The 25,040-nt window shown below is 37.5% G+C and overlaps 5 protein-coding genes and 1 long non-coding RNA gene across 6 annotated transcripts; 4 read left to right on the top strand and 2 right to left on the bottom strand.

Annotated features, from left to right (window-relative positions):
- Positions 1 to 401: 401 nt before the first annotated feature.
- On the top strand, positions 402 to 6,684 carry vps51 (VPS51 subunit of GARP complex). Its single transcript, XM_016237859.1, has 12 exons — positions 402 to 458; positions 542 to 741; positions 973 to 1,102; positions 1,865 to 2,011; positions 2,203 to 2,422; positions 2,594 to 3,485; positions 4,387 to 4,602; positions 4,679 to 4,762; positions 4,854 to 4,988; positions 5,144 to 5,265; positions 5,743 to 5,830; positions 5,950 to 6,684. Exons 2-12 carry the CDS (start codon positions 565 to 567, stop codon positions 6,208 to 6,210), a joined length of 2,472 nt encoding a protein of 823 aa, XP_016093345.1. The 5' UTR covers positions 402 to 458; positions 542 to 564; the 3' UTR covers positions 6,211 to 6,684.
- Positions 6,685 to 6,928: 244 nt separating this feature from the next.
- Positions 6,929 to 13,788, top strand: LOC107555157 (delta(14)-sterol reductase-like). The gene is made up of 11 exons (XM_016237857.1): positions 6,929 to 7,023; positions 7,238 to 7,305; positions 7,408 to 7,604; positions 7,698 to 7,752; positions 8,427 to 8,621; positions 8,804 to 8,907; positions 11,252 to 11,371; positions 11,600 to 11,768; positions 11,843 to 11,923; positions 12,114 to 12,236; positions 13,488 to 13,788. Exons 2-11 carry the CDS (start codon positions 7,245 to 7,247, stop codon positions 13,646 to 13,648), a joined length of 1,266 nt encoding a protein of 421 aa, XP_016093343.1. The 5' UTR covers positions 6,929 to 7,023; positions 7,238 to 7,244; the 3' UTR covers positions 13,649 to 13,788.
- On the top strand, positions 9,031 to 9,649 carry LOC107555158 (uncharacterized). The gene is made up of 3 exons (XR_001605139.1): positions 9,031 to 9,046; positions 9,263 to 9,328; positions 9,457 to 9,649. It is a non-coding gene; the product is annotated as an uncharacterized lncRNA (long non-coding RNA).
- Positions 13,789 to 13,791: 3 nt separating the features above from the next.
- LOC107555156 (zinc finger HIT domain-containing protein 2-like) lies at positions 13,792 to 15,934 on the bottom strand. Its single transcript, XM_016237856.1, has 2 exons — positions 15,805 to 15,934; positions 13,792 to 15,710 (listed from the first exon to the last, which is right to left on the bottom strand). The coding sequence occupies exon 2, from the start codon at positions 15,660 to 15,662 to the stop codon at positions 14,049 to 14,051; it is 1,614 nt and encodes a 537-aa protein (XP_016093342.1). The 5' UTR covers positions 15,663 to 15,710; positions 15,805 to 15,934; the 3' UTR covers positions 13,792 to 14,048.
- Positions 15,935 to 16,384: 450 nt separating this feature from the next.
- Positions 16,385 to 17,483, top strand: LOC107555153 (ubiquitin-like protein FUBI). The gene is made up of 5 exons (XM_016237854.1): positions 16,385 to 16,486; positions 16,586 to 16,670; positions 16,768 to 16,912; positions 17,119 to 17,174; positions 17,286 to 17,483. The coding sequence occupies exons 2-5, from the start codon at positions 16,596 to 16,598 to the stop codon at positions 17,409 to 17,411; spliced, it is 402 nt and encodes a 133-aa protein (XP_016093340.1). The 5' UTR covers positions 16,385 to 16,486; positions 16,586 to 16,595; the 3' UTR covers positions 17,412 to 17,483.
- Positions 17,484 to 18,733: 1,250 nt separating this feature from the next.
- Positions 18,734 to 19,996, bottom strand: LOC107555155 (ubiquinol-cytochrome-c reductase complex assembly factor 3-like). Its single transcript, XM_016237855.1, has 2 exons — positions 19,675 to 19,996; positions 18,734 to 18,976 (listed from the first exon to the last, which is right to left on the bottom strand). Exons 1-2 carry the CDS (start codon positions 19,789 to 19,791, stop codon positions 18,848 to 18,850), a joined length of 246 nt encoding a protein of 81 aa, XP_016093341.1. The 5' UTR covers positions 19,792 to 19,996; the 3' UTR covers positions 18,734 to 18,847.
- Between the last annotated feature and the right edge of the window lie 5,044 nt (positions 19,997 to 25,040).

Below are 25,040 nucleotides of genomic sequence, written 5' to 3'. Positions count from 1 at the left end.
TGCCAAATTAAACCTTTTTATTCACGCTTTGTACTAACTTCTGGCATACCTATCAGTAAATCATCTTCTGTATAATGGATTTTTTATTGATGTTTTAATTAAACGAACTATGCTTGCAATAAGGTATTTGATGTGTTTAACAGAATTACATCTTGAGGAGAGAAAAAAAAGGAACGAAATAAATGTAACAAACTAAATATTGTGTATATTTTCATGCAAAGAAACAGTTACAAGTATTCAATTGTTTTTTTAAGCATTTAACTTTTATTTTATTCTCTCCACATTAGCCATTTTGTCCAAGTTAAATTATTTATATGTTTGTTGTTTTTATATAAAATCGTTTATCATCGTTAAATATGTACAGTATAAGTCGCATCCGACTCTTATTTTGAAATAGTGTCTGCAGTAGCGCCATTTTGGATCAGAGCAGCAGCCCCATCAACAAACTGAGTTGGCAGGTTGCAACTAGCTTTTGCGACGGAAGTTTTGTTGACATCTGTCATTCATTCATGAAATAAATTCCTTCTCGCTCTGACATTAGGCTATAGTTGAACTGTAGTGGAAATGAGTTCAGCTACAACCCCACCGGATTCGGACCCGAGCGGGCGGCGGCGGGTTCACAGTATGCTGAAGCTCTACTACGGCCTGAATGAGGAAGGAACAGCTGCAGAACAAGCCGAGTCTCTGGATCCGTGTGATATCAACGGACCGCATTTCGACCCGGAGGTTTATTTAAATAAGGTAGTGTGATGAATAATGACAAATAGTAAGTGTTTATTGTTTACTATATAGGGGTGTACACATCTGTTAGCAGTGTGGCAATGAGTATGCTGTCACTTTGTGATGTTATTCTGCATTTTATGCCACATATAAATAATCCCTCAGAAATACCAGTGTGTGACTGTGTATTTTTATGCTAGAATGCTAAAATGTACTGTGGTTTGTCTTTGAAATGTCTCGTTTGTGTTTCAGTTGAGGAAGGAGTGTTCTCTGGGTGAGCTGATGGATCATGAGAGCTGCATGGTGAAACAGATCAGATCTCTGGACAGTGACATGCAAACCCTGGTTTATGAAAACTACAATAAATTCATCTCAGCCACAGGTTAGTGAATAGATGAAAGTTGTTTCCGATTTTACTATTGAAGTCACCATGAACTCATAAATGACTATTGTTATGTTTATGGAATATTGCAGATAAATGATTTATCTGTGCACATCATTATTTTAAATTCATGTGCCCGCCCTTGTAACTTCACCTCCATTTTACAATGACATCTCTTCTCTAATGAAGTGTGCACGAGCACGAGGGCGGGACGATTCATGGTTTTCAGTCAAGTGACTGGCGGGGAGACCCCCATTGAATTTCACCATAGGCCTGTCAGCTTGCAATCCAGCAGTATTTCAGTCACTAAAAACAGTGGGACATTCTAAAACGCTTAACGTGCAAAATGCTTAATGTGTCCTAATAAACTAAGATGGCGATATTAAAAGATCAAATTCAGTATGTATTGTCTGAATAGTAAAGATCATATTCAGTAGCCCAGAATATGAATGCATTGTGCTAAATCATTCATCGTTTTCTTTATAATGGTTTTCACTCACATGAGATTGTAGCAGTTAGCAAACACGCAACGATTCAACAATCAAATCAATTCCCAATGGGCAAAATCAGGTCCCGCCTTACATTTTTTTCTTGTTCGAGAAGCCATCTCAATCTGATATACTTAACACAAGGAAAGAAAATATCACCGTAATTCATTTCATGCTGACTTTTGTTTTGTTTAGACATTGATCACAGCTTTACATCATGCTGGTTTCATAACCCTTCCCTGATTATATTCAAAGTTTATTTGTCTCTGCACAGACACAATCAGAAAAATGAAGAATGATTTCAAGAAGATGGAAGATGAAATGGACTGTTTGTCTGCGAACATGGCTGCCATAACAGAGTTTAGTGCCCGCATTAGTGGGACGTTGCAGGACCAGCATGCACAGATCACTAAGCTATCAGGTATGAATATTAATGTGATATAAATGGATCACAGTAATAATAAATTACTAATTCATCTTACAGGCTTGTGTTGGTAGTTTAACAACCATTATGACTTCAAGCCACATTTGGTCTTTTCATATATGTCTGATTTAAAGTTTAAATAGATTTCTGCCTCTACATAAGCCATGAATCTTTCATCTTCTGTGTAGGTGTTCACACTCTCCTCCGTAAGCTCCAGTTCCTGTTTGAGCTGCCAGCAAGACTCAATAAGTGTCTGGAGCTGCAGGCCTATGCCCAGGCAGTGAGTGCCCACCGGAGGGCACGCTGTGTACTGCAGCAGTATAGTCATATGCCCTCTTTCAGGGGCATCCAAGATGACTGCCATGTCATTATGGAGCAGCTCGCTCAACAGCTGCGGCAGAAATTCAGGTCTGTGCTTTCTCGGATGTCATGGCATATTTCTATTAGTTTAAAAAAGCATCTAAACATTTGATTTTATATTTGGTTTAACTGATAATTAAATCATTGATATGAGTAAATTCAAAATGCCCCCCATAAAGTCTAATTTCACGTTCTTTATTAATTAATATTTGCTTGCAGGGATGGAGGTTCAAGTGCTAAAGACCTCTCTGAATGTGTTGAGCTTCTTCTGCAGTTAGACGAGCCAGCGGAGGAGCTCTGTGACAAATTCCTCAGCCACGCCCAGTCTAGGTTGGAGGCGGATCTCCAGGGACTGGAGGCGGAGCTAAAAGACTCTGCGGTTACTGATACCGGCAGAGGCTCGGTCCAAAAAACAAGTCCTGGATCAAATCCCGTATCTCCTTCTAGTTCCTCTGTGAGCAATCCGTTCCTCTCTCCTACTGCCGGAACGGACATCCTTGAGTTCATAGATCGAGGGTGTAATGAGTTTGTCAGCAGTCTCTGTTTAGTCATTGCCTCCTATCAAGAATTGTTCATCAACCGTCCACAGGAAGGCGAATTAGCTTCAAAGAACATCCCAGAGATGGCTAATGGCAAGCTACATGTGTTTGTGGACACCCTGGCTGCTAGATACTTCTCTCTAGTGGAGCGGAGGATCCAGGAGGAGAAGGGAGTGGGTGATAACTCTCTGTTAGTGAGAGCCCTGGATCGCTTCCATCGCAGATTACAGGCCATAACCAAACTACTTCCGGGGTCGGCAGTGCCTAGCCACGGAACTGAGATTGTGGTGCGGGCAGCAAGAGAGAGAATCAAACAGTACCTGTCTGCCTTACAAACCTTCTACCATGACAGCCTTACTGATGTAAGACAGGCTTTGGCTGCACCTCGTCTAGCAGTGGGAGGGGCCAGTGCATCAGGAGGCGGGGTTACAAGTAAAGATGCCACACCTAGTCTGCCAGAACTGCTGACGTCCTTATCAAACTTTATTCTGAATCAGTTAAAGTCTGTATTAGCGTCAGTGCATCTCTTCACAGCAAAGGACATCACATTCTCCAACAAGCCTTATTTCAAGGTACAGAATAAAGTGTATATATGTAAGTTTTATATACGTACCAAGTATAGGACCTTTTAGTATAGGACCTTTTATTTACAGTAACTCTGGTATTCCTCACTTAGGGGTCACACTTGTGATCCTCAGCATTAAAACAGACCAAAGACAATAATTGTAAAAAAAAATTATTAATGAAATGAATGTACTATATTTTGTTTCAATAATATCTTTTTTAATATTGAGTATTTTTTTGTTAAGGGGGGTTTCATGATACTAGAGAATTTTCATCTATAAATTATGCACCATTTATTTGATTGTAATTTCATTTAAAACAATTTCAAAATTAGAAGAAAAATTTCAATTAATACAGTGTTTAAGTTAAAAATTAAGCAAAGGCATTTAAAAATCCAATGCATGGAAGGCAAGTTGGTGCCATCTGGTGGGAGAAATAAACAAAATAAGATGTGTATTATGGTATATAGTCATTTGATGCTTGTATAGAGCCCTTTATATACATATAAAACATTTATATATAGAGAGAGCATGGTGTATTACCTAGAGTATTTTCAGACTTAACTACCATTACGTTTTATATTTGGATATATATTTAGACATTATCAAAGACTACTTTATTGTGGCTGATTTGTAGATCGTACCACCAAAAATTGCTCTGTATTTTCACATTTTCTGTATTGTCCTATTCATTTACTATGGTGATGTTACCTTTTTTTGGGTACCATTTTTCTAGTAATGTCCATGTTTTGTTTTTTTTGGTGTTCACAAATGTCACCAAGTTTTATACCATTGTAATGAAATTGGGGGGAAAAAATTTAAATTCAAAACAGAAAATTTTTCAGTCTAAAGTGACCGAATATGTTCCCATGTTTTGTCGTTTCTAATACCTGTCACGTATTTTTCTCAGGGTGAGTTTTGCAGTCAAGGTGTGCGTGAGGGCCTGGTGGTGAGCTTTATTAAGTTCATTTGCCAATCATCTCGTCAGTACTGTGAGAGTGCGGGTGACAGAGGAGGATCCACCCCTCCTGCTCTGCTTCTGTTGCTCTCTCGTCTCTGTCTAGACTATGAGACCTCCACCATCTCCTACATCCTCACGCTCACAGATGAACAGTTTCTTGTACAGGTATTCCATATCCATTATATTTGTTAAAAACAAACTCTAAATACATTATTCATACTGATGTTTCCTCTCTAAACAGCACCACACTCCAGTCACTCCAGTTACAGCACTTTGTGCAGAGGCCAGAGAAGCTGCTCAGAAATTACTGAACCACTATGTGAAGGTAACTAAGAGAAAAGATTCAGCTATTCAGAGTCTTGTATTTTGGGATAGGATTGCTGTTGGACAACATTTGTTTTGTTTTTTTGATGCAGGTTCAGGGATTAATCATCAGTCAGATGTTGAGGAAGAGCGTGGAAACAAGAGACTGGGTGAACACCATTGAACCTAGAAATGTCCGGGCTGTAATGAAGAGGGTGGTGGAAGATACCACCTCTATTGATGTACAGGTGATGCACCGAACATTTGTTCATATTTCATATACAAAAAAGATTCAAGATATGTAACAGACCATTTGAATCCATGCAAAAAAAGATACATATTAATTCTTAACCATTTGTATAAGGCAGTTGTAATGTTTTGTACCTCCACATGTATTAACTAGGTGGGACTGCTTTATGAGGAAGGAGTAAGGAAAGCCCACAGCAGTGACTCCAGCAAACGCACCTTCTCCGTGTATAGCAGCTCAAGGCAGCAGATCCGCTACGCACCAAGCTACACTCCCAGGTGCACAATCACTTCACAAAATTTACTGACTTTAAATGAGAATTTCTTATGATGTGCATTGGAAAATGTGACCTGCACCAACCATTTTCCCCAAATTTGTAATGAGAATAACAAAAGACAAGTTTTAGGGCCTCCCTGCATTTTTCAGGCTAAATATAATATATAAAATATAGTTTTACTGTTGAAAACATATAATTAATAATGAATATACTTATTATATGAATATATTATTATTAATACATATTTTTTACAGTTTATTGTTGCAATAATAATATAATTATTTATTGATTTAATAATACAAAATAATATTTGTATTATTATTTGTTATTATCATTATTATTATTACTATTTTATAGTCATGTTTTCCTTTTTGTTTTCTTTAGCTGATCACATTCCTGAGTTCTGTAAAGGTATAATGGAATATACATAGTCACACAGAGGATACTGTTTATAATTGTTCATATGTTTTTGTTCCAGTGCTCCAATGGACACAAACTTGCTCAGTAACATTCACAAGCTATTTTCTGAGAGGATTGATATCTTTAGCCCAGTGGAGTTCAACAAGGTAGAAAACAAAACGCTGTTAGCTAACTGTTGTTACTGTCATTTAACTAACTGACCGATGCAGATTTTAATATTTACGTTTTTTTCAGACTGTATGACCAGTTTTCTATCTTATCCTAGGTCTCTGTGCTAACTGGCATCATTAAGATAAGTCTGAAGACATTCCTTGAATGTGTACGTCTCCGTACGTTTGGCAGATATGGACTGCAGCAAATCCAGGTGGACTGCCACTATTTGCAGATGTACCTTTGGCGGTTTGTGTCCGATGAGAACCTAGTGCACTTCCTTTTGGATGAGATTGTGGGTAGTGCTGCCCATCGTTGCCTGGACCCGTCTCCAATGGAGCAAAGTGTCATTGAGGTCATCTGTGAGAGGGGTTAGCGTGGGTGTTTTTTCCTTAAACGGGCAAACAAGTTTGCAAATAACTGAAACTGAACTCAACTGGTGGGCATTACTAATATTATATTTGCAGTTATATTTCCTATAACTGATGGAGTATTAATTTCAGTGAAGTAAAATTAATATAAAGCCAGTGACCTCAGATTGAACCCTGTTATAGCTGGATTGAGATCACAAAACGTTTTTTTTTTACCTTCATTTGATTAAAGGCTAGGAATAGGATTGTGTGGACATTGGGTGCTAAAAGCTGAAATATTGTTGTCTCGTGTCAAAGTCCTAAAATGAACACAACATACTATGAACGTAAACGATATCTCTAATCACTGTATATTTAAGGTAAGATGACCGGTCTATAAAAACAAATCAGCATGTTTGATAATTGTCTTTTATGGTTGATTTCTGTATTCATTGACTGTGAAGGTTGTTCAATCTGCATAACTGGATAGTATATATTTAATAAACGTAATGTACAAAAAAAATTGCGTCTTAGTTTCTTGGGAGGAAAAAACGCAACCTTACCTCTGTAGTTATTGAACGCACTGTAATATGAAGCCAGAACAGACGCTCTTGTCATTGGTCAGGAAAACATTAGGGGCGGTTTCGGCCGCTCGTCTCTGATTCTGATTGGTTCACTGGTTTTCTCCCCACTCTTGTGATAGCAGCGGTACGCGCTGATTGGTCAGATGCAGCAAAGGTAAACGGCGTGTTCTGAGCGCAGGCGTCACCTCCTCTCAGGCAATAACAGTGATGATGAGCGGTTTCCATACAATATAACCGTAGGTTTGTGGGAAACAGGTAAGAGAAAAATACCCTGTATGTATACATTAATAGGTTACTAAAGGGTTATTTGGTTTAATGGTTAATTAGTTTAAGTCTGAAAATAATCATGACGTTACAAACGCGTATACTACACAGCTGTATTTAACGCACTGTAATTTAAATGATACACTATTCTTGTATACTATAAATGTTTTGTCAGCCATGCTAAGTGCTCATCTTTGTCCCAAACAGGCAAAATGAAGCCTAACAAGCACAAAGCAACACGTTCAGCTGAAAAGGAATTTGGAGGTGCTCTTGGTGAGCTAATATTTGTTGCATGTTTGCATAGGTTTGTGTATGTGTAATGATATGTGGCTACTGTGCCAAATTGGAGTTAATTTGTCCACCTCACCTGTCCAGGTGCCACCTGCATCCCTGTGTTCCTGCCTCTGACAGTTCTGTACCTGCTGAGTGTGTGTCGGTCTCCAGCAGCCAGTGTCCTGCAGTGGCCTCCTCCTTTACCCCCCCCAGCACAGTTATGGGACCCTTTGGCCACGGTTCTGGTTGTAGGTTGGATCACCCTGCAGAGTTTTCTCTATCTACTGCCCATAGGGAAGGTGAGATAGTGTATCATTTGTTTCTTTGAAAGACAAATTAGGTTATTTTCTTAAGAGAGTACGTCAGAATTTAAACTATTCATTTGTTAACAGGTTTCTGAAGGATTGGTCCTCAGAGATGGATCCAAACTGAAATATCCTATTAATGGTAATATATGCTGTCTGCCTGTTTGTAATGTTATACAAATAATGCTAAAAATAAATTTTTAATGCCTTTGTGTGTTTGACACAAATTAAACGGGATAGTTTTTGTTCACACAAATTAAATGCGATAGTCTTTGACCTCTTGTCCTTGGTTTTACCACCTATTACATACAAAGTAGAGTTCAAATTCCGTTTGTCAGTAAACTCTAGTTTCCCCTTATACATGGACTGTGCTTCAGTTCATTTGTTATAGCAGTTTCATAATTCATTTTTTCAAAAAAATGTAAAAGATTAATAAAAAAAAAAATAAAAAAAAATATATATATATATATAATACAGCTCTAAAGAAAAATAAGCTTTATTGCTTAATGACTTTTTTTTTATTATTTAGTTTAAAAAATGTTTTATCGTTTTTGAAGAAAGTCCCTTTACTTTCACTTAAGACTGCATTTTGTTTAAAATACAGTAAAAACATTAATATTGTGAAATCTTGTTACTATTTAAAATAACTGTTTTCTATTTTAATACATTTTAAAATGTAATTTATTCCTGTGATGGCAAAGAAAAAAAAACCTTACTGACACTAAACCTTTCTAAACCTTTTGAAAGGTAGTGGACTATATATGTTTATATTTGTAGATATGATTGTGACCAGAATTTTACATCTTTATTTCTTAGGTTTCCATGCCCTGAGCATTACTGCTGTCCTGTTGCTAGTATGTCTTTGGCTGGGAATGCCACTCGGGTATCTGTTTGAGGTGATTTTGCCTCTGGCTGTATGTGCCATTGGTGTGTCCTACCTGCTGTCTATGTACCTGTATATCCGCTCTTTCTGGGCACCTCAACATGCTTTATCACTTGGAGGAAACACTGGTGAGATTATCAGTCCTGGTATTTACAAATTAGTGTGATTTTCTGATATTATCTTTTGTCTATGAGTAACATTTCATTATTCATACAGACACACTACCTTTTTGACCTGTCAGATATTCCAGATGCTTCTACTTTCTGTCTCTTTGAATTATTTGTCAATGCAGTTACATTGTCATTTGTAGGAAATCCTCTGTATGACTTCTTCATGGGTCGAGAGCTCAACCCTCGCATTGGAGACTTTGACTTGAAATATTTCTGCGAACTAAGACCTGGATTAATAGGCTGGGTAAGAGTCTCACAATACGTTTACATCCACATGTAAATATATGTATATAAATATATCTGCTATTGTTCAAATTTTTGTATTGGTAATATTTTTCAAGTTTTTGAAAGAAGTGCCTCATGCTCAGGTTTGTGGGAAACAGGTAAGAGAAAAATACCCTGTATGTATACATTAATAGGTTACTAAAGGGTTATTTGGTTTAATGGTTAATTAGTTTAAGTCTGAAAATAATCATGACGTTACAAACGCGTATACTACACAGCTGTATTTAACGCACTGTAATTTAAATGATACACTATTCTTGTATACTATAAATGTTTTGTCAGCCATGCTAAGTGCTCATCTTTGTCCCAAACAGGCAAAATGAAGCCTAACAAGCACAAAGCAACACGTTCAGCTGAAAAGGAATTTGGAGGTGCTCTTGGTGAGCTACCATTTTATTTATTTTTTGTATATATGCTTATGTTTGTGTATGTGTAGTGATTTATTCACTGTGTGGCTATTTGTGGCTTCTGTGTCATATGAGTTAATTTGTCCACCTCACCTGTCCAGGTGCCACCTGCATCCCTGTGTTCCTGCCTCTGACGGTTCTGTACCTGCTGAGTGTGTGTCGGTCTCCAGCAGCCAGTGTCCTGCAGTGGCCTCCTCCTTTACCCCCCCCAGCACAGTTATGGGACCCTTTGGCCACGGTTCTGGTTGTAGGTTGGATCACCCTGCAGAGTTTTCTCTATCTACTGCCCATAGGGAAGGTGAGATAGTGTATCATTTGTTTCTTTGATTAGGTTATTAGGTTATTTTCTTAAGAGAGTACGTCAGAATTTAAACTATTCATTTGTTAACAGGTTTCTGAAGGATTGAGATGGATCCATGGATCCAGACTGAAATATGCCATTAATGGTAATACATGCTGTCTACCTGTTTGTAATGTTATACAAATAATGCTAATAATACATTTTTAATGTCTTTGACACAAATTAAACAGGATAGTCTTTGTTGACATGGTAACTTTTTACCTCTTGTCCTTGGTTTTACAAACCACCTATTATATACAAAGTAGAGTTCAAATTCCATTTGTCAGTAAACTCTAGTTTCTCCTTAAAAAAAAAAAAAAAAAAATATATATATATATATAATACAGCTCTAAAGAAAAATAAGCTTTATTGCTTAATGACTTTTTTTTTATTATTTAGTTTAAAAAATGTTTTATCGTTTTTGAAGAAAGTCCCTTTACTTTCACTTAAGACTGCATTTTGTTTAAAATACAGTAAAAACATTAATATTGTGAAATCTTGTTACTATTTAAAATAACTGTTTTCTATTTTAATACATTTTAAAATGTAATTTATTCCTGTGATGGCAAAGAAAAAAAAACCTTACTGACACTAAACCTTTCTAAACCTTTTGAAAGGTAGTGGACTATATATGTTTATATTTGTAGATATGATTGTGACCAGAATTTTACATCTTTATTTCTTAGGTTTCCATGCCCTGAGCATTACTGCTGTCCTGTTGCTAGTATGTCTTTGGCTGGGAATGCCACTCGGGTATCTGTTTGAGGTGATTTTGCCTCTGGCTGTATGTGCCATTGGTGTGTCCTACCTGCTGTCTATGTACCTGTATATCCGCTCTTTCTGGGCACCTCAACATGCTTTATCACTTGGAGGAAACACTGGTGAGATTATCAGTCCTGGTATTTACAAATTAGTGTGATTTTCTGATATTATCTTTTGTCTATGAGTAACATTTCATTATTCATACAGACACACTACCTTTTTGACCTGTCAGATATTCCAGATGCTTCTACTTTCTGTCTCTTTGAATTATTTGTCAATGCAGTTACATTGTCATTTGTAGGAAATCCTCTGTATGACTTCTTCATGGGTCGAGAGCTCAACCCTCGCATTGGAGACTTTGACTTGAAATATTTCTGCGAACTAAGACCTGGATTAATAGGCTGGGTAAGAGTCTCACAATACGTTTACATCCACATGTAAATATATGTATATAAATATATCTGCTATTGTTCAAATTTTTGTATTGGTAATATTTTTCAAGTTTTTGAAAGAAGTGCCTCATGCTCAGAGGCTGAATTTATTTGATCAAAAAATACAGTGTAAACAGTAATATTGTTAAATATTATTACAATTGAAAATAACAGTTTTCTACTTGAATATATTTTAAAATGTAATTTGTTCCTGTGAAAGAAAGCTGATTTTTCAGCAGTCAGTCTTCAGTGTCACATGATCCTTCAGAAATCATTCTAATTTGCTGATTCAAAGAACAGCATTTATTTGAAACACCAAAGTATTTTTACCAACTTTCTCTCTTTTATGTTGTTGTTTTTTAGGTGGTAATAAACCTGGGGATGTTAATGAAAGAAGTGGAATTGAGGGGCTCTCCATCTCTTGCCATGCAGCTTGTCAACGGCTTCCAGCTCCTCTATGTGACAGATGCTCTATGGAATGAAGTATGAGAAATCTAGTCTAGTCTGAAAAATTCTGTGTTTTTCTGTCAATATGGGGTGCTGTGTGTACATTGAAGAAAAAAAATTAACTTAAATGTTTTTAGTAAATGGATGCAATATAACAAAGAGTGAAAAATTTAAGGGGGTCTGAATACTTTCCGTACCCACTGTATATTTATATACACTGAGTCCCAAATACACACAACATTATACTTTTCTATGTGTCTGCAGGAGGCTGTGCTTACTACTATGGACATTGTGCATGATGGATTTGGGTTCATGTTGGCGTTTGGCGACCTGGCCTGGGTTCCCTTCACGTATGGTCTTCAGGCCATGTTTCTGGTTGTGCACCCACAGTCACTTAGTACTCTTGGAGCAGCGGGGATTATTCTTCTAAATGGTACTCTACAACCTGTTTTGCAGCAGTCTGAATGTTTAACGTTTTCTAACACTCCTCTTTTTAATCTTTTGCAGGAATTGGTTATTACATTTTCCGGAAGTCCAACTCTCAGAAAAATCAGTTCAGAAGAGACCCCACACATAAAAGTGTAGCACGTTAGTAATCACATTGCTTTTGATATGGTACCTATTTTGAGTTTGTATTCAGTGAACATTGTTTTTGAACACTTTATACATTATCAGTATCTAAAATTAAGAAAAGGGAGAATTTCTTACTGGAGACTAAATTATGGCCTCCAGATTAACATAAATGGTGAATTTTCTCATCTTTCTTTTTGACTTGTAGACCTGGAAACTATTGCCACAGCAACTGGAAAGCGTCTGTTGGTATCAGGGTGGTGGGGGTTTGTCAGGCATCCAAATTACCTGGGGGACCTTCTCATGGCTCTGGCGTGGTCCCTGCCTTGTGGTAAGTGAATTGATTTAACTGATTGTAAGGAAAAACACATGACATTGACAATATCAATGCCAACTTATAACGTCTTAGTTAGTTGTATAAAATGCAGGAAGGGCATCCGGCGTAAAAACATGTGCCAAATAAATTGTTAATGGTTGGGGCATTCAGTTGAAATCAGTTCATTGTTGATTGAGTTCAGTTCAATAACTGTGTAAAGTCCATCAATTATGGAATCAGCTTAATCTATAAAGCAGCTCTGGAGAAAACAGTGATATCATCAGCTCAGCTCAGTTCAGTTCTCATCCAATATTGTCCGTGCAGTCAAGTAATATTGCCAAATATTAAGTGTACCCAACTAAGCAAGCCAAAAGGCGACAGTGGCAAGGAACCCAAACTCCAACGGTGACAAAAATTGAAAAAAAAAAAAACCTTGGGAGAAACCAGGCTTAGCTGGGGGGCCAGTTCTCCTCTTGCCAGACGGACCGACATTGTGTGGCTTAATTCCTGGTTGTATTCCATATCAGAAATGTGGATTGATTTAATTCAGTATAGGGATATAAGAGGGTTAAGATTTTTGTTTTCTTTCCACCAGGGATAAGGCTATTTTTTGTGCTTCGCTGGAGTTCTATTTCCTTTTTTTCTCTGCACTATGGGAGAAAGCAGCCTTCAGTAGTCAGTTGTTGACAATATAGCCATTCATTAATGAAATAGCTATAATGGCATAATTAATCCAGGAATATGAAACAAATTCATAACCCATGCACCGGTTGTTGTTCATCATAATATTTGCGCTGGTCACATACCCAAATGCTGAAAACAGGGAGCACAGCTCCTCACTGCCCAAGCTGTGTAAAGACTATATAAAGACTAGTCTTTCTTTTTGCAACTTTTGTTTGGAACTGCCATTTTAGTGGCATGTAATGGCATATAGAAACTAGAAGGTCATTTAGTGGCATACCATCTAGCTTCTTAATTGCCAATTGTCACGTGAATAAGCAAATTCACAAAGAAATAATAATAAAAATCATATAAAATCAAATTGTTCTAATTTGGTAAAGTATTTAGATATGTTTAAGTGTCATCGAAGATTTAAGTAAAAATAATGCTTTTTAAGATTTAAATTTTACTGTAAGAGTAAAATACTGTAAGAGTTAATTGTTTGCCATTGTATTTTTAACTATCTGGATCTTGCCATGAATATGAAAAAATTAAGACAAATCATAATTGCAGAATAATTTGTTTATTCCAACTTTTTTTTCTTAGGAATGTCACATATTCTGCCTTACTTCTATGTCATATATTTCACCATTCTGCTCATCCACCGAGAGGCCAGAGATGAGAAACACTGCAGAGCCAAATACGGACTGGCCTGGGATACATACTGCAGACGAGTGCCCTACAGAATACTCCCGTACATTTATTAATGCAGACTGATATGTTCTGAACGACCAACAGATTGTTGTGTGAGCAACCAGTGGATATGTCATCATCAGTGCAGAGAACTGGACACTACAAAATATACTGCATATATTGTTTTTATTTGAATCATAACATTGCTTTCCATTCATTCAAATGTTTTTAAAATATGAAAAATATATTCTATTATATTATTAAAAATCATTTTCATTATCATCAGTGTTCAATGCAATCTACAAGTGTGGACTGTAGCATTAAAGACATTTAAAGGCTAAACAACCACCGATAGTAAAAGTAACACAAAAATGACCTGTTAATTATCCACTAAACTACTTGTATTTCATTCTTAAATTAAAAAACTAAAACTGACACAAATGCCCGTAATACAAATGATTTTATTTTAAATTATTACTTTTTATTTACAAATATATACAATTCAATCTCTTCTATCAATCCACCTTTACCACTACTTTTTTCCCATCCCTTTTCCAAACATTTCTTCTCTCCCTCTAATGTCATCCTCTCCATCTCCCTTCTCTCAAAGTCCGACCACACACATCCTGCCAGACTCCTCAAAACTTTGGGATTCTCCTTCACCCAAGACTGAAAAAACTCACACTTCTTTCCAGCTTGAAAATACATCCACCTCACCTGCTCTTCTTCTTTTGGAACAGAAGCCGTTGCCTTGCTCAAAGCTGTGCACAGCTGGGACAAAGCGGACAGTGAATATTCAACAGCACCCTCTCTGCTCCCTCCAGTCAGAATATGAGCCACCGCTTCCACAGCTCGAAGTGGAGCTAAAGGGTCCTCGCGATCAAAGTATCCTCCTGCAGATACAGCTCTTATTCCGGCGTCGAGAGCCTCCGAGACAGAGTTGAAGACCCGTCTGGCACCCAAACCATCTGAGACGGCAAGCACCACCTGACAGAACTCCAGCAACATCTCGGAGATGTCTCCATTATAGAGACACAGCGAGAAGGTGTATCCATAAAGAGCATTGATCAGGTTGTACCGCACTAGAGGAGATGGGTTTGAAGATAGTGTGTGAAGAGGAGCGATTTTGGTGCTTACTGGAGGGATTGAGCTTCTCGGTGATTTGTCCGATTTTACTTTATTGCTACTGACTTTCTTAATTTTTCTGTCTTTTTTAACATTCACATTATGCATTTTTTCATCATTCTCAGACTGAAGTTCCTCGATTAGTGCTTTAGTATCTTTCTCATGCCGTTCCCACCAGGGGCTCCACAGGACAACCAGCCCACCGATGCTACCTTCTTTCACCAGTCTCTCAAATTTCTCCTTTTCCTGGGCTGACAACAACGACCAGAGTTCTTCCTCTGAAATAGAGTCAATATCCAGGCCTGCTAACTTTTCAGCTAAATCAGCTTCCTCTTCATCACTTCCGTCTTCAATATCTCTGAGCTTTGCTAGTAGTTCTTGCACCTCTTTACTTTTTTCATCCCCACTAGATTGAATCTCTGCTAACTGAGAAAGCAGCTCCAAAGCATGTGCGTCTTTTTCGGTCACACTAGTTTCATCATCTCCCAAGTTCCTTAATAAATTCTCCATCCCTCCCTCGCTCTCTGCACTCCGTCTGAGCCGGAGCAGAATTTCCTGCATCTTGCTTTTCCCCTCCTCATCTGTGACACCTTGGGATTTCAGCTCCTGCAGCACAGACTCTTTGTAAAACTCCTCTGAGCATGAAGAGTGATTCTGACTCCTGTAACAAGCCAGGCCGCAATATGGGATGTTACACCTTGGGCAAGTGTAACAGGAAGGGTTGGATAAGCAAAGCCCACATGGTTTGATTGATGATGCAGTAGTTCCACCCTCTGTCCCATTTGCAGGTGTCAGGAGAGTTTCATTAGTCCCTCTTTTGGGAAGTGCAATCCCATCTTTGGTGGTAATTGATTCAGAGTCTATTTCAGGCCAGTCGCTTAACTGTTCTTCCTCCTTTGCTGCACTATCAGTGAGTAATAAACGAACACACGCAGGGATTTTACGTCTAACAATAGGATCCATGAGCAGCTAATTAACCAAGGTAGACTGCATTAATAGAAAAGTTCAGATCTGCAATTCAAAAGAAAAAAAAAGTAATAAAGTCTAATGTTAATAAAAGTCTAAATATTCACATAAGCATAACAGATTTTAAATCAATTATTACCTGACAAAGAATGCATGTATGCGCACGTACAAATATATTAAAAATAGCGGCTATTTTCTTCAGCTCGTGTTTTTAAGTAGGCTTTCATTCTGAAGCGTCACGTTAGATTAACGTTGGTCGTCGCAACATGATGACGCATTCGTGCCCTTGCTCTTCAAGCGTCAAGACTGCGCAATATAAGCGCATGATAGATAGATTGTGAGGAAAATAAGGATAAGTTCAAATCAAATGTTCAAATAGCACATAAGTACATTCATGAACATGATTATGGTTATGTTCAAATATATATTGATGCATCGAAAAATATGGAAGACAAAGTAGCTGTGGCATTTAGTATCCCAGAATTTAATGTCAAAGTCAGTAAAAGAATCACGGATAATTTGTCAATTTACACTGGTGAAATGGTTGCAATTGTACTGGCATTGCAATGGGTGGAGGAAAATAAGCCAATGCGGAGAATCATATGTTCTGATTCAAGTTCATCTTTAATTAGAATTAAAACATGTCATTCAGAGAGCAGAGCCCTCCTAATCAGTAGGTGGCGGTAATGCACCTAAAAGTTGTATGCCATCCGCCATTAAACACCAAGAAGAAGACGAAGGAGAAGAAGAAGGCCTAATGCGTTTTAGACTTGATATCGACGTCGTGTGTTTGGCGTTCATACTTATCAACAGCGATTTAGGTACGTACTTTTAATATTGAAATAATAATATTGTTTATATTGTGCTGTTTGTATTGATTTGGTCAAGCTGATTACATATTTTAATTCTGTTTTATGAAGACCGAACATCATGCAGCTGTTTGTTCGTGGCCAGACTTTGCACTCTGTTCATCTGAATGGCTCAGAGACTGTTGCCCATATCAAGGTTTTTCTTTTCTTTTCTGATAGCCCACATTTTAATTTATCGTTAATTTAGAAAAACTTGAATGCGAAAAGGAAATCATTAACTACTTGTTTTTCAGGCTCAGATCGAAGCTTTGGAGGGTCTGGCCTGTGATGAGCAGGTCATTTCTCTCTGCGGGGTTCCTCTCGAGGATGAGACACTGATTTGTCAGTCTGGGATTGAGGAGTTCAACACTCTTGAGGTCTCATCGAGGCTGTTAGGAGGTAAAGATCAACTTTACTGCACTCTACCTGTGACTATCATGCCATTGTTGTACAAGATGGAATATCTGATGAATTACATTGTTTTAAACTTATTTTGTGCTGAAAATAGAAGTATAAATATTCATTTTTGAGTAACTGGCTACATTATGATGCATTATCTTGGTTTGGACATTTTCATAAACATAACTTTTGGTTCCCACCTAAAGGCAAAGTCCACGGTTCCCTGGCTAGAGCAGGCAAAGTCAGAGGACAAACTCCCAAAGTGAGATACATGTCAACGACGTTCAGATCACATAATATTTATTTTTTTTAAATCATCATTTTGGGCATGTACTGGTTTATTGATATTGTGTACTGATATTGATCGTTTCAGGTGGACAAGCAAGAGAAGAAAAAGAAAAAGACCGGCAGGGCAAAGAGAAGAATTCAGTACAATCGGCGCTTTGTAAATGTCGTCCCAACGTTTGGCAAAAAGAAAGGGCCAAATGCCAACTCATAATTTGCTCTTCAAAATGACTGTCAATGTTCACTGCATTCTTTGGCTGACCAGTAGGACGTGGGGGGGGGGGGGGGGGGTGTAATACAAAAGCCAGCTGATTCATGAAAACTAATTATTTTGGCCACTTTATGTGCTATAATGATTTGTAAAGTATGTCATTATTAGACACTGAATCACTTTGGTGAAAGAAAGATTTTGTAAGTTGCAAATAAAAACATTTAATGAAATCCGTTTGAATCATGTGTCATTACATTCTCACAGTTATTTGAATTTGATAACTCTGCCAGTGTGGCTTTGATGATTCATTCAAAAGTCCATGTCAATACGGGAAGACCAAATGGAAAGTTATGCTATTGTCTTCTTTCCCACTGGATCAAAGATCACTACGAGGCCCCAGGCAGCCAAACCTAAGGAAAGATTAGATCAGAGTCAGACTTCATGTCTCATAACACAGAGTGCACGAATGAGCTCAGCTGCAGCAAACATCATCTGAACCACTGTGCCCATAGATGCGGGTCCACCTAGACGCATGACTTTCTGCGCTTGCATGCCCACATATCCCCCTGAAGCCAGCAGCCCCCCTCCAGAGAGGACTCGACAGCTCCAGCAGTCCCCCAGTTTTCCAGTCGCCTGCGACGTGACCGGAATCGACTTTTCCGGTAGCGGCTGTGGATTGGACATGTTCAGGTTAAAGTGTCTTATCCAAGTGGATAAAAGTGCCAACGTTCCCTAGTACTGGTCTCTGTTGTTTTTAACAAGTGGCACTGCCTGTTTTCCAAATAATTTGGTAACATTATTAATATATAATGTTAATAATATATAATCCATACAGAGAACAGTCCACCATCTCCATCGATATAAGCGAATTGTGTGAGAAATATCAGTATGTCACAATGTTTTTGCACTTGTGCAAGTCATCGCTGTGCATGTTGCGCAGACGCGATTACAGAGCGTCAACCTCAAGCTTAGTCAAGATTGGAATGTATACTTTATTAGAAAATTGCTAAATATTAGTAAAACACGTTTAAAGTTTTATTTGCGATACAATCTCCATAAATATGTATATAAATAGACAAAAAAAATTATCTGTGAAGCAACAATGCTTTCAAACTTCTTATCCAAGGTTGTGGTCCATTTTGGACCAGCCACAAGCCAGCTACTAGCAGGTAACGACAGCTTGTTTCTTATTTTTTGGAACATGGTCCAAAACACAGCTACCATTTTAAGATTAATTTCCAGCAATGGAAACACAAGCAAAGCAAAACTGACAGAACATGCCATTCATGGCAATGTCCATCAAGAGATCAATATATGACATGGAGCATTTTCAGATCATTTATTTTTAAATACATCACTGGCTTCATATTTCTCCTCCCCATGCATTTACAGATTGCTAGTGGCAAGTGAAAGTCTGATATCTGTGAAAACACATTCTATCATTTCTGCCCCCCGAATCCATGTGCAACATTATCGTTCGTCTCAGCAGCATCCTTTAAAACTTGAAGCATGAGTGCATTTCTCTTTCTGGTCTCCTCCATTCGGACAGGGTTGGCCTCTGGCAGATTCTGAAAAAAAAAATGTTGAAGAGATGGATCAGGGGTATGTGGCATAAAGCATAAATGCTTAGACTATTCTTAAAAAGTTAGTCATCTAATTAATTTTCTTCAAGACTGGTCATAACTTTTTTTAAAGTCAGTTACAAAAAGGTAGACTGGGTCTAATATGAATCCAAAAAGTAAGACTGATTACCCCTTGGCTAACTGCTAGTTGGTCAAGCTAGTTTGTAATACACAAACTGTTTATGCAACTGGCCCCAGAACACAACTCTGATCAGTTGTTTACGCTAAAATATGTGCTGCAATGTAAAAGACATCATATTATTTTTTATAACATTCCTCGGCGATGTGTGAGCCATTACGGAAAAAATAACATGTGTATTGTGATCCATGTCAACTGCATTCAATGCAACAGAACAATAACAACTAATGTAGTTCTCTCACTGCTATTAACCAAGAGGCGTAAAAATTGACCAGAGGGAGTAATCATCACAATCAGTGCGTATAAAACACGATCCCGTTTAAATTAATTCGTTAATAAGAAATCGTGTAAAACCCTGTACGTTCATTATAAAACTGAATCGTTGACAAACAATGAATGACACGAGTCGTGAGTGTCATAGTCGTGAAAACAACGCCCCACGTTTATGCAAGTTAATCATAACAGGTTTATGTTTCTCATTTATAAAACTGCAATGTTTCAGTACCTTTAATATTTCCCTTTTCCTCTCCTCTCCAGGTGACATTATGGCCCACATTCCGTAGCCCATACCGACAAGTCCGACCACCCCGATCGAGGCCAGGAGGGTCCTCATTCTGCTCATGGTGTGCACGAGCTCTCCGAGAGCACGTCCAACGCAATAATTATCCGCGAGGTGTAAATGATCAGCTCCCCAGGTCGCGGGAAAAGCTAGGCCAGTATCATAGACTGTAGGTCAGTATACAACACACCGCACACTGTCACAGTTGACACGATGCAGTGGATTGTGGGAGTCCTTTATTATACAACTTTTTAACCGGTTACTGGCAGATTGGTCAGTATGATTAAGCAAACGGACAGGTGACATGTTCTTATAAGTGCTGCATATTAGCCTATAGTCGCACTTCCTGCATAACAAAGGAGGTGCTTAACTTTAAGTAAATGTTGATATTCAGCCTTATAAGAGGTCAAACTTAATATAAGAGCTGTTTTAGTTTCCAATCTGGTTCTTTTCTTTTCTGTTAACACAACAGTGAAAATGTCTATATAAATAAAACTTTGAAACATTATAGCAATATAAACTTCATTAACATCTAAATTAAACAGACAACAAACGAATAAATAAATAATAAATAGAAAAACCATGTCAGAACGGTTAATATTATTGCCATGTTTTTCTAAATTAAGTTACAAGTAGGGGATTTATTATTATGGGATGGTTTGCAGTTATTGATACTATATTCCCATACATTAAATAAAGTTGTTTTGATCATTTAATTTTGTTTGATTTATGTATTCATTCATTCATTCATTCATTCATTACAGAATGGAAAATGAATGAAAAAAGAATGTAATGATAAAGGTTTAGAAAGGATCCAAATAATGTTCCTTCTTGGGTTTCACACATTTTTTGTAATGGGTAAAGTCATCCACAACAGGATTGCTCACAAAATACTGAATGCAGCATAATATAACATGTCTGGTTAAAAGCACAATAATATTTTTTTTCTGAATTAACAAACAAGCAGTGGTTAGGGCTTGTATGACATAAAAAAATTAGTTCACCCAAAAATGTTCACTCCTCCTCGGGCCATCCAGCATGTAGATGAGTTTGTTTCTTCATTGGAACTGATTTGGAGAAATTTAGCATTACATCACTTGCTCACCAATGGATCATGTGCAGTGAATGGGTGCCGTCAGAATAAGAGTCCAAACAGCTGATAAAAACATCACAATAATCCACAAGAAATGTAATCCGCAGGCTGTGTGTTTGTAATGAGCAAATCCAGTGAAAGTTGCTTCTCTGGTCCAGTTGCTTTCTCCAGTGAAAAAGTAATCTCATCTGAATTATGAGAGAAATATGCACAGATCAAGTGCCATTAACAAGCGAAAACAGTCCTAAACAGTTCTAAACAAAATTGTCGGTGGATTTTGATGTGAGAGGGCAACAAGGGATGGATTATGGACCGGTATTTTGGCCAGAAGTGGCATTTTTAAGTTAAAAGATTTGTGATGATTACTTGTGGATTATTGTTATGTTTTAATCAGCTGTTTGGACTCTCATTCTGACGGCACCCATTCACTGCAGAGGATCCATTGGCGAGCAAGTGATGTAATGCTAAATTTCTCCAAATCTGTTCTGATGAAAAAACAATTTCATCTACATCATGGATGGCCTCCAAATTTTCATTATTGGATGAACAATTTCTTTAACTGTTGTATATAGTCAAGAAGGTCGAGAACTCTGACACAGGACAGGCAAAAATCTACATTTTATGCTGAGTGGATTCAGACATTTAGCTAGCTACTTTTCGTGCTAGGTTATCTGTACATTAGATAATAGTTATCTAATGGTTCTCACAAAAATGCATCGAATGCTTTAAAAAAGGGTCACTGACACCAAAATGTACACTATTTGTGGAATCTGCCACAATGAGGTAAAATGGGTCAGGTATTAAAGGCAAAATACGTATTTTTTTCGCCACTAGAGGACGTGTATTCAAAATAAACAAAGAGAGCTGTGACTGAGTGTGGAATCATGGGAGTTGTGGTCTTCATCCCCACAGCCAATGCAATCCGACAGGACTCATGTTCATGGATGAGCTAATGATTTATTAATGTAGTAGAATGAAGCAGGGTGAGGCTGAAAGCCGTCGAAGCGAAACCGAGTGTGACACACGGCTCGAAAGCAGCGGAGCTTTTATTATGCCACAGTCGACCGCTTCCGCTCCTTCTGGTCGTGCGTATGTGGGTAAAAAAAGCAGTGCTGTTTTATCATACTAGATACATTTGAAAGTTCTGTTATAATGCTGCTCTGTGAGGTCGTCACCTGTCTAATAAAACGCACAACATATTAAAGCGTCTTTAGTGTTTCCTGAAATCGAGGCGTTATGACGTTATTGGCAGGCGACACAATGACACTATGGACACGCTCGTGTCACTAGTTAAAATTGCTTATTTCTCTGGATTTAAACATTCTTCGAAACATTTGGGATAATGTAAGTACCCAAGTCAGCAAAATATATAACACTGTTCTAGTGGTTTTTGGATATTTTAATAAAAAAAATCTTACATATTGTGCCTTTATTCATTGACTATATAACAGATCATTACTTCAACACCAATTATGAAAGCTGCTTTTTAAAATATTAGTCATTTTCAAGGGTCAAATTAGCGCATTCCAAAGCTGCACACTGGCTAAATAAGCAAGACACAAAACAGCTGAAGTTAATTATACTGTCCACCAGATGGCTCTAACATACTTTCTGGTCTAAATGTAACTTAAATCGTGTGTGTGTGTGACTCAGAGAAGGCTCGGTGGGTGTGCAGAAATCACATACGTGCTGATATTGTGTGTCCATCAGTGTCAAGGTGCAAAATAGATAGCTGTAACGGAAGGTATACATTAGTGTCCCTTTAAGCGACATTTTCTCAGCCTGAGCACATGTAGAGCTTTGTTCATCCCTTATTAAACATTACCATGGCAACCCTAGTTTCTGCACAAACACCACAGTTGCTACAGCTAGAGTTACCTCAGTGCAACTAAAATAACCTGCTATTATCCATGACTGCCAGAAAGTAGACAAAGTCACACAAAGATTCTGAAAGCCTCTTATAACGAAGAAGATGCTATATTAATTTATTATGGTTTTACAGCAAAAACACCCTGTATATCGTGGTATGAAAGTGATGCACAAAGTCAAACTGAAATGGATTGATCCAGTACATCATAGCAGTCTAAAGGGGTCCCCTTGAAGAAACTAATTGGCTGATAGGTTAAATTAATGATTATTCCTTCATGTAGGACATTTTGTTTGGCATGATTTAGTTTAGCTGGAAAGATTACTGCGATTTGTTTTTTTATTTTTTTTAATATAACTATTTATTAGGGGTGTAAAGGTACACAAAATTGATGGTTCATTACGTACCTCGGTTTTTAAGTCACGGTTCGGTATGTTTTCAGTACAGCGACCCAGCGGTTGGGTTACTACCCAGAAGGTTGGGTTAAACATTTAACCCAACCGCTGGGTCAAAACAGCCAATTGCTGGGTTTGTCCCTATTTTACCCAGCACTGGGTTGTATTCAACCCAACATTTTTTAGAGTGTAGTTCCACGTGTCTTGTATCACTATGCACTGTAATTTTAATTAATTATTGAAAAACTATTTTAATGTATTTATTCATTTAATGTACTTTTTTGTATTTTTAATACAATATGGTTTTCACGGTCTTACATGTAATTTCCTATGATGCCATTTATGTTTGTAAAAAAAAAAAAGTCTCTCATGCATGCTATATACACTGTGTGTGTATGTGTGTGTGTGTGTGGATGGATGGATGAATGTATTATCACATAATGTATTCTACCTGTTCACTAAGTCCTATTTGTGCTGATGAAAGCAATCTCAGGTGACTTTTTGTCTAGTGTCCAAAGCATCTCTAAACTATCTTTATTCTCTCAACCCCATTATCATTCTAACTTTTAGTTCTCACCCACTGTTCTAATTTGAAGTTCTTTTTACCCTAACTTTAAACCTCATCTTAATTCTGATAAGGTTCACCCATACTGAAATTTGTGCCGATGCATAATTCATGTCTCCCACTGTCCTTCTTAATGTTCTGTCAGTCATTTCATCATATTGTGGAAATGACTCTTCCAATTTTAGGGAGATGTTCTCATGCATTCAACAGCACCGACAGGCTTTCTAGACATCAGACCAAATTATGCCATTTGCTGTTGATTCATCATTGACAAAAGGCATCTTACGTGGTATAAAGAATTAAATTGCTGATCCTACAACATTTCATTTCCTTCAGATGGAAAACCTTGGTGATTTGAAAAGCAGCTCTTCAAAAAGAGAACCATTTCTATACAAGTGTAGCTGTCTCAGTCTCTCTCTCTGTGTGTGTGTGTGTGTCTATATGTACCAGCAGCATGTCTGTGGCTCACTCATGTTTCAAACTTATCAATTGTAACCAGTTTCCATAGCAACATCTCTCAAGAGGTGAATAGAGAGTGAGAGAAAGAGCAGACAGAGAAACAGACTTTGGCAATGGAGTGTGTGTGATTACGTGCATGTTTCTGAATGCGTTGCACATTAACTACACTCTACTGCTCTTTGATAAAATTTATGTTTAAAAAAACAGATTTTTTTTTTGCTACAATTTTGATGTAATTTATTTATCTGTACTCTGTTCTATTTCCCTGCTCCATTTCATACCAAATTGCTTTTCAAAGCTTTGGCAAATGTTTCAGCTGTGCGGCCATGCACAGAAAACCTATTTTGGACAGGCTTTTTGGTTTTGATTTTCAGTAAGCGAGAGAGAGAGAGAGAGAGAGAGAGAGAGCGACAACCTAACATAAAATGCATTTCATTCTTTTTGTGTCTCCATGGCAACCAAACTGTGTTAGCCTCTTATTGACTCCAGTGCACTCACACTTTCTCTGTCTCTCCTTTTCATTATCAGTCTTTCACATTTACTTTTGCTTGAGACTTGCAAGAATGTGCTCAAATTCTTTATAAACTTTCTCTTGGCCTTCATCATTTGCCTCGATCTTTTTTCTTCTTATCACAGTTTCATTCCTTTTCAATTTACTTATTTCTTTTTTGGTGGAATTCAATTACCACCTTTTGCAGACCAGCTTATTTTTAATAAAACTACCCTTTCTCGTTTCAACATTTGTAAAGATTGCAACATGTTGTAGTTGATCAAGTTATACTAGCACTCAAAAGTTTGGGGTTGGTAAGATTTACTGAATTACAAAATGTTTCGTATGCTCACCAAGACTGCATTTATTTGACAGTAATACTGTGAAATATTATAACAAATTAAAACAACTGTTATATATTTAAAAAATGTATTCCTTTTATG

This window comes from Sinocyclocheilus grahami, unplaced genomic scaffold, assembly GCF_001515645.1.
Source record: "Sinocyclocheilus grahami isolate Dianchi unplaced genomic scaffold, SAMN03320097.WGS_v1.1 scaffold526.1, whole genome shotgun sequence".
NCBI lineage: Eukaryota > Metazoa > Chordata > Actinopteri > Cypriniformes > Cyprinidae > Sinocyclocheilus > Sinocyclocheilus grahami.
The sequence above is the reverse complement of the archived record's forward strand: the minus strand, read 5'-3'. Positions and strand labels throughout refer to the sequence as shown.